The following is a 9,539-nucleotide window of genomic DNA, read 5'->3' as shown; positions in this document are numbered from 1 at the left end:
TTCCTGGTCATCAGCACCTTCAACCTCACCCCGCCGTTCTCCACGCGGCACTCCACCTCCTTCTCCTCGACGACGTCCTTGGCCGCCGCTGGCCGCTCCTTCCTCTTCATCATCTTGGCTCCGGCAACGGTGGCGTCCACCACCCTGGTTTCCCTGCACATGCGTGGATGCGGCAGGACGTTGCCCATGTTTGCGCAACCAAGCTCGTGTGCTAGAGAGAGTGAGGAGGAGGTGATCGCGGGCGTTTGTGTGTTTTGGTTTCTGAGCGACACTTCCGGCTGTGTTGTACATATAGCGATCGAGGCGCCGAGGTGGGGGAGACGAGCTGACAGAGCAGATGAGACACGGAGGCGGACCAAGGAGACTCGTTCAAAGATGAGAGGGCATTCCTTTTTTCCTTCTTAAATGATAAGTGCCACACATGTGGTACGGACTAACATCGCTCTAATGTTTTTACAACTAAAATTGCCATCCGAAAAAAAACCCAAAACCCCTAAAAGTTGACATCCAAACAAAAAACGGCCATACTTCACAACTAAAGTTCTCATACTGGGCAACTAAAATTAGCATAAAAAACATCAACTCGGAATTGCTTGGTGCTACACATGTGTCACTTATCAGGGTTATGATAAGTGACACACGTGCGACAAACGGTAATCCACACTTTATTGATAGCAAGGAGTACGGTTTACAGAAATGACAAACGGGTCATGGGGAGATCCCTTCCACAATTGGTGACCCAGAGCTAAAGAAGAAGAAAACTTAGCTAATTTGGGAGCATTACAGTTCATAGTACGCCCTTCAGAAAAAACTCGCAGCTAGTGAAATCTATCGCTCGAGCACAAATCTCCTTGATGATAGCATTGTACCTTCCTTATGTACTTTTTTTATCTGAGAAACAACTGCTTTGCAATTACATGCAATAACGATTCGGTCTAGCAATAAATCAAGAGCGAGAGCCAAAACTTCACGGCGGGCCAGTGCTTCCAACGTCGATGAGAAGACATTCGATTGTTCGGTGTGGTCATATCAATTGTGAGATGATAGTGGACCCCGAAACATAGGTCATGAAAAAAAAAGGAACCCGACATAAAATCTCCAATGTATTTGCATTGGCATATTGCTTACAACCTTGTCTAGCCATGACTCATGCCTAAGAATTCTCTACAACTTATTATCCGGGGTTAAATATTTGCAATGTTAACTGCTTGTCATCGTTGGATCTCCGAGTAGGAGAGTTTGTAGTAGGGAGAAGAGAAGCATTGTAAGGAGAGGAGTGTGAAGAGAGAAGACAATAGAAATCGCGATAACCTTCAGGATTATGTAGGTAGGGCTACATTAGCCCATTGGGCACAAACAAGCTTTCCTTATTCTCCTAAATGCGAACATATGCTCATTAGTCCCGCTTGTGTCTACAACTTTGCTAGGAGATATGTGGCTTGGGATGCGTTTCTACAATTAATGATCTTAATGACAAGTGTCGCTTAAGTTTTGGATACTGTTGAATATATATGATCTATTGGTGCGTGCTTAGCCCCGTTGTGGTGTTCATATAGCACACATTTTCTTACATTACTCTAACAAGGAGTTGTAAGAAGGATATACATTTCTCTCTTGTTCATAATTGATGTGGCGCTCTCGTATATTTATTGATATCATTAGCGAAATTGAGGATGTGCACTTTTATCAGAAAAAGAGCTGGAGAAGGAGACCGTGGTAAAACTAGCCACAACGGGGATTAACTTAGACTAGTAACATACATATGTTACTAGTCTATGTTACTACCTCTATAGTGGAGAGTGACATATATGATGTCATACAACATTTTATTTACTAGGTTATAGGCTCATCTTGTCTTGGTATGTGTGATGTTACTCATACGAGCATGATTAATGATACAGCCAATGGTCGGCTATAAGAAGTTGCCATGTCATCTACAACCAACCTCTTAGCCGACATGTACAATAGTAAATTTTAAATATGTACTAGTTTATCAATAGTTGACCCACCTTATATCCTCACAAAAGCGTCTTGTGTCTCGTGTTGCAGCTGGCTACTAACCAAGAGCCGCTTCTCTTCTCTCTCCTTCAACTAAGCAAAGATATATTATTCTATTCCTTATAGCCTGCTTATGTCACCCTATTATACTTGCTCTACTATGAGTAACTAGCTATGTGATCACATGCCTCTGTTTCTTCATTAATTACTTTGCCACATCATCTAATTTGCCTAGATATGTGTGATGTTACTACCTATGTTAAACCTATCGTGGGTAGTCTAAGAAAATATCCATCGTGATATTTTACCTCGGATATATACATTATAATGCTAAGGTTTTATGTTGGATTTCTTTCTTTTTGAGTCATGTCTGATGTGGAGCTCTGCCAAGTGTCAACTAAGTGTGCAAGCTTGATTCCCAATCTTGAATGGGGTGTTTGTTTTCCTGTAAAAAAAATATCTAGGTAGATTTAACCTTGTAATTAGGAAAATTAGTCATTGGCATACAATCATTATGTGATTCCTCGAATAATGTAAGTGTAAATGCACATGGAACAAAAAACCATAGTGGGCTTGTGATCCTAGCTCGCACAAAGATTTAACCTTGTAACTAAGCAAATTATTTGTTGGCTTGGAATCTTGCCACAGTAAACTCGGAGGGTATAATCTAGATTGGAAAACATGTATTGCTTAGTGAACTTCTCACCAGAAAACCCAAACTTTTACAATGATCTCGAAGACAGATGTCACTTGTTTCGGACATTGTGTGACTTTGGCACCGTCAATTACTCTAGCCTACCTTCCAAGTAAGACTTTTTCTGGACTCTGCCGGGGTCTCATTCAAAGGAAGGCATGGGAGTAAGACTTTTTCTGGACATCGCTGGGGTCTCATTCAAAGGAAGGTATGGGAGTAAGACTTTATCTGGACTCCACCGGGGTCTCATTCGAAGGAAGGCATAATATGATCCTATTGGTGCTCACGTAGCCCGTTTTAGCGTTGATATAGTCAGTATTTTTGTTCTTACATTGCTCGGTATGATCGTTGTCGGTAACAAAATTATTTCTTTTTTGTTCACAATAATCTATGTGCCTGGACCCTTTTAATGTTTAACGGTTTCATTCGTGAAATCAAGAATAAACACTCCTTTTTGCTGAAAAAAGGGCAAGAGAAGAAGATATCACTTTGTAAGTACTCTTATTTCCTAAGAAATTTCATTCTTAGGTTGGTGTGGAACTCTTTCTTTACTAGGCCGTGCGTGACGTGAAGCTCTACCAAGTGCAGGTTTGCAAACTAGACTCGCAAGTGTCAAGTATCCTCTCAAATGGGACGTTTGGTTTTCTTTGACATATTGATCTGACCACGTCTACTAAATGTAAACATCAAGGCGGGCCATGATATGTGCAAAGATTTAACCGTGTAAACAATCAAGCAGATCATTGCCATCAAATTCCTGCAGTTCTAAACTCTGATAATAGAAAAATATGTACCACTCGGGGAAATCGTTGGTGTGAATGAGCATATGCTCGCAGATACAAACAATTCAGACAAGGAATTTCCATGCAAACAGACGCTGTAATTGTGTCGCTTCGTCTCTCAAGTCATGTAGCGTCGGCGATACGTGTGGACTGACTAGTGACTAGTAGTACACGTCCATGTATCGTTAATGATGCTACATCTAAGGCATAGTGATGATATTTTAGTCGATATCATACACTCGGGACTAACAAACACGTTGACGTGGCAGACAAGTAAAGAAAAAAGTGAGGGTTAGAGTAATACAGTATACAGTATCATAATAAATGTTATGTTATTGTGTGTCATGCATGACAATAAATAAGATTATTTATGATATTATTCTATGATAATAGTATGCACTATGAAGATAGTATTAATGATAGTACTATATGATACTTCGGACGAGGATTTAGAGCTCTTGGGTGCTCCGCACCCCTATACGTACAATACCAGGAAAAAAATACCAAGAAATTTGAAAAAAATCTGGGATTTTGGGATATCAAACGTAGGTTCCCGATGTACTTCCGTCCGAAATTTGGTGAAAAAAAATACCAGAAAATGTATTCGCGGCAAAAAAGACAAAAAAATCCTATGTATAGCAAAACACTGTTTGGGTACATTTTTTTCCAGGCAGTAATTCCTTTGCCACGGATACGTTTTTTGATATTTTTTCACGAAATTTCACACGGAAGTAGATTGGGAAACCAGGCTTGACATCCCGAAATCTTGGATTTTTTTGATTTTCAGGGATTTTTTTACGAATATTTTTCGTATAGGGGTGCGGAGCACCCGAAAGCTCCTGTGTATTTTCCATGATACTTCCCACTATGAGTAGTCTAAACTTCTTTGGCAACATTAACAAATTAAAGGAATTCGTGTCATCATGTATAACTACAATATATGGATTTGAACTGGTCATTAAGTTGCCGATTTGTCGGCGTTTCATCGGCAGTAGTTTTTTTTTTGCGGGTGAAAAGTGATTTCTCATTACTCAAGGTGGCCTCTCAGCGGAGGCCAGATGTACAACAGACTCAATCCCCGAGTGGAACCACACTGCGGTCCGGGGGGTCCTTCGCCCGTAAGAGGCAAGTTCATGACTACATTTATTTTCTCAACAATTACAAAGAGTAAAAGAGATCTCCCTTCCAGCGGCAACCACGATATCTCTAATCTCCTGAATGAGGGTGCGGTGCACCGAACGATCCTCCACCTTTGCTGTGATCATCGCCACAGCCTCCGCGCAATCCAGCTCGACCGTGATAGGCAAACCGGTCCTCTGCAGAGCCAACTCGAGGCCCTCCTTACAAGCCGCAAGCTCCGCTCCCAGGGCATTATCGCACAACTCTCTACATGCAGTATAGATGATTTCTCCACGATCATCGTGCAGAATCATCCCTCCTCCTGCCGCTCCCGTCGCCGCAACAAAGATACCGTCGGTGTTCAGCTTAGTGCAGCCCAATGGTGGCGCGGTCCATGATCTCTCCTCCTTAGTCACCTTAGGGGGACGAGTGCCAAGCGGTGGCAAGGAGACCGCCATCTTCCCCTTGACCAAACCAAGCAAACACGCGTACCTTAGGGGGAGCAGGGCACCCCCATATGATCTTCCAGATGGCGCGATGACCATCCGATGCCCTGCTCGTGGCGGTGGCCAGTGGACGTTCGCGCTCGTCCGTGGCGAACCAGTAAGCGGAGCGAACGGTGAAGATACCGTTCTTCTCCGGAGCCCATGCGATGATGTCGTCGGTAACGCGGGGCGAGGTTCATATGCTGGTGATCACCTCCACGTCTGCCTGGTGGAAGTAGCGATGGAGCAGGTCAAGGCGCCATGTACCGTCCTCGTGCAAGAGCTCGGCCACTCGTCGTAGTCGGCAGGTACCCTGTTGGGTAATAAGTTGGCGTGAAGGCTCGTGGGAATCCACCGATCTCGCCAAATCCTAATGTTACGGCCCTTCCCTACACGCCAGACGAGGCCCTTCTTGAGAAGCTCAAGGCCATATTGAATGGCCTGCCACATAGGGGAGGCGTTGCCGGAGAAGACTGTATCCTCGAGGCGGCCTTCGGGGTAATACCTCGCCTTGAGGACCTGCGCACATAAGCTGTTAGGATTAATTAGTAATCGCCACTCCTGCCGGGCAAGGAGGGCCTGGTTGAAAGCGTGGAAATCGCGGAAGCCCAGCCCGCCCTGAGCTTTGTGCGCCAAGATCTTTGGCCATGCCAGCCAATGTGTCTTCCTCTTCCCTTCCGATGCCCCCCACCAGAAGTTCCGGACCATACGATTGAGGTCATCACATACAGACATTGGTAGCTTAAACACCCCCATTACATACATTGGTATAGCCTGCGCAATGGCTTTGATCATCGTTTCCTTTCCAGCCAAGGATAACGTATCACCCCATGCTATGATTCTCTTCAACAATCTGGACTGCAAGTTTTGAAACTTTCCACGAGACATGCGGCCCTCTGGTGTAGGTAACCCCAAGTATTTGTCCTCAAACAGATATGTTCCAATATGAAGAACTGCACGAACTTTCTGCTACTCTTCACTTGGACACGCATCACCAAACAGGGCGCTACATTTAGCCGGATTAATACTCTGGCCAGTGGCCCTCTCATAAGCATGCAGAACCTGCTTCACATTCCTTGCTTGCTCCTCTTCAGCTTTGAAAAATAGTAGAATATCATTTGCAAAAAGTAGATGGGACACGCCAGGAGCTCTACGACACACCTTTAGCGGGGTAAAGTCTCCATTTTCTTCCCCTTTCTTCAACAAGCAGAAAGACCATCAGCCACCAATAAAAATAGGAACGGGGATAGAGGATCACCTTGCCGTAGCTCACGAGACGGTGCAAACGAATCCAAGAGGGTACCATTGAATTTTACAGTGTATCTCACCGAGGTGACGCATGACATAATCCAGTTCACCCATCGGTGAGCGAAACCCATCTTTTGCATCATTCGCTCCAAGAAGATCCAGTCCATCCTGTCATATGCTTTAGACAAATCCAGTTTATAAGCGCAAAAACTTTTTTCAGGGTCCTTCTCTTGCTATATGTAGTGAAAGCACTCGAAAGCAATTAAAGCGTTGTTTGTTATGAGGCGTCCAGGTACGAAGGCACTCTGCTCTGGCGAAATAATCTCATCAAGAATAGGGCGGAGGCGCTTTACCAGACATTTAGCCACCACCTTGTAGATGACATTACACAAGCTGATGGGCCGGAACTCAGACACTCGTTCCGGCCTGTCCACCTTGGGAATAAGTACTATGGCCGTGTCATTCACCCCTTCCGGCATAATGCCCGTTCGGAAGAACTCCTTCACGCCAGCAATGACTTGCTCCCTCATCACCTCCTAGTTCCTTTGAAAGAAACGAGCGGGAAATCCATCCGGTCCCGATGCCTTCAAGGGGCCAATCTGGAACAAGGCATCAACAATCTCCTTGTCAGAAAAATCTGCGCACAACCTAGCATTCATGCGGTCAGTAACACGAGTGTTAATTAAATCAATAACCGGGTCCGGACAAATGGTTTCGTCCGCAGTAAACAGTGCAGAGAAATAATCTGAGACCATCGCCACCATAGTTTCATGATCACTCTGGGTGGTTCCTGAAGCATCAAGTAGCTTCTTTATGTGGTTTCTTCTAGCACGCCATTTGTTGGGAACGTAGCATAAATTCAAAATTTTCCTACGTGTCACCAAGATCTATCTATGGAGTCATCTAGCAACGAGGGAGGAGTGGATCTACATACCCTTGTAGATCGCGCGCGGAAGCGTTCAAGAGAACGGGGTTGATGGAGTCGTACTCGTCGTGATTCAAATCACCGATGATCCTAGCGCCGAACGGACGGCACCTCCGCGTTCAACACACGTACGGAACAGAGACGTCTCCCACGCCTTGATCCAGCAAGGAGGAGGGAGAGGTTGATGGAGATCCAGCAGCACGACGGCATGGTGGAAGTAGCGGGATTCCAACAGGGCTTCGCTAAGCGCTGCGGGAGGAGGGAGATGTGTCACGGGAGGGAGAGGGAGGCGCCAGGCCTTAGGTATGTTTGCTCCTCCTTTTCCCCACTATATATAGGGCCAAGGGAGAGGGGGGGGCGCAGCCCTTGACCCTTCCTCCAAGGAAGGGTGCGGCCAAGGGGGGGAGGAGTCCATCCTCCCCAAGGCACCTCGGAGGTGCCTTCCCCTTTTAGGACTCTCCCCTTTTTTTCTCTCTTGGCGCATGGGCCTCTTGGGGCTGGTGCCCTTGGCCCATATAGGCCAAGGCACACCCCCTACAGCCCATGTGGCCCCCCGGGGCAGGTGGACCCACCCGGTGGACCCCCAGGACCCTTCCGGTGGTCCCGCTACAATACCGATGACCCCGAAACTTGTCCCGATGGCCGAAATAGCACTTCCTATATATAATTCTTTACCTCCGGACCATTCCGGAACTCCTCGTGACGTCCGGGATCTCATCCGGGACTCCGAACAACTTTCGGGTTACCGCATACTAATATCTCTATAACCCTAGCGTCACCGAACCTTAAGTGTGTAGACCCTACGGGTTCGGGAGACATGCAGACATGACCGAGATGACTCTCCGGTCAATAACCAACAGCGGGATCTGGATACCCATGTTGGCTCCCACATGTTCCACGATGATCTCATCGGATGAACCACGATGTCAAGGACTTAATCAATCCCGTATACAATTCCCTTTGTCTATCGGTACGATACTTGCCCGAGATTCGATCGTCGGTATCCCGATACCTTGTTCAATCTCGTTACCGGCAAGTCTCTTTACTCGTTCCGTAACACATCATCCCGTGATCAACTCCTTGATCACATTGTGCACATTATGATGACGTCCTACCGAGTGGGCCCAGAGATACCTCTCCGTTTACACGGAGTGACAAATCCCAGTCTCGATTCGTGCCAACCCAACAGACACTTTCGGAGATACCTGTTATGTACCTTTATAGCCACCCAGTTACGTTGTGACGTTTGGTACACCCAAAGCATTCCTACGGTATCCGGGAGTTGCACAATCTCATGGTCTAAGGAAATGATACTTGACATTAGAAAAGCTTTAGCATACGAACTACACGATCTTTGTGCTAGGCTTAGGATTGGGTCTTGTCCATCACATCATTCTCCTAATGATGTGATCCCGTTATCAACGACATCCAATGTCCATGGTTAGGAAACCGTAACCATCTATTGATCAACGAGCTAGTCAACTAGAGGCTTACTAGGGACATGGTGTTGTCTATGTATCCACACATGTATCTGAGTTTCCTATCAATACAATTATAGCATGGATAATAAACGATTATCATGAACAAGGAAATATAATAATAACTAATTTATTATTGCCTCTAGGGCATATTTCCAACACCATTTTGCCTTCCTGTGAAAGAATTTGGTATTGCGGTCCCCTTCCTTAAACCACGCCACCCGTGATCGTTGCATCCACATCATATCTTCGTGGTACAGGAGCTCGTTGAGGCTATCTGTCGCCTCCCGTATTTCCTTCCTATCAGCATTCATGTACAGAAGCTCCTCGAGCCGTGATCGAGACTTGTTAATCTCCTTAATGACATTACCGAATTTCCTCCGGCTCCAATCCTGCAGCTTCTTCATCAAATTACCCAAACCAGAGGAAATATCACCAAGATTAAGCATAGAACCCAGGTCTGTCCAAGTTTTCATAATTACCAATGGGAGCGATGGCTCCCTTTCCCACATGACTTCATATTGCCGAAACCTCCTGCCAGCAGCTTGCATCGGTTCCTCTCGCGAGCACCGGATCAGGATAGGGAGGTGATCCGAGCTCGGTGCCATGAGGTGGTCCACCTTAGCATATTCAAACAAATCCCGCCAAGCATTAGTTGCAACCGCCCGGTCAAGGTGGACCTTGACGTTTGCACGTCCAGCACGTTTATTATCATATGTGTAGGGCAGCCCTGCAAAACCAAGATCACCCAATCCACAAACTTCTAGAGCATCACGAAAGTCAATCATCTGACCTGCCGACCGCGGTGAT

The 9,539-nt window shown here is 45.9% G+C and overlaps 1 protein-coding gene across 1 annotated transcript; it reads right to left on the bottom strand.

Annotated features, from left to right (window-relative positions):
• Positions 1–4,625: 4,625 nt before the first annotated feature.
• LOC147992527 (uncharacterized) lies at positions 4,626–5,051 on the bottom strand. Its single transcript, XM_087539052.1, has one exon. It carries the CDS (start codon positions 5,049–5,051, stop codon positions 4,626–4,628), a length of 426 nt encoding a protein of 141 aa, XP_087395178.1.
• Between the last annotated feature and the right edge of the window lie 4,488 nt (positions 5,052–9,539).

This window comes from Triticum urartu, chromosome 1A, assembly GCF_056163025.1.
Source record: "Triticum urartu cultivar PI428250 chromosome 1A, HENAU_Tu73, whole genome shotgun sequence".
Taxonomy (NCBI): Eukaryota; Viridiplantae; Streptophyta; class Magnoliopsida; order Poales; family Poaceae; genus Triticum; species Triticum urartu.
Note: the sequence above shows the minus strand (reverse complement) of the source record. Positions and strands in the feature narration are given on the sequence as shown.

Bases quoted from the DNA above. Each gene is read 5' to 3' on its own strand.
- LOC147992527 (XM_087539052.1), bottom strand. From the start codon at position 5,051: ATGGCGGTCTCCTTGCCACCGCTTGGCACTCGTCCCCCTAAGGTGACT.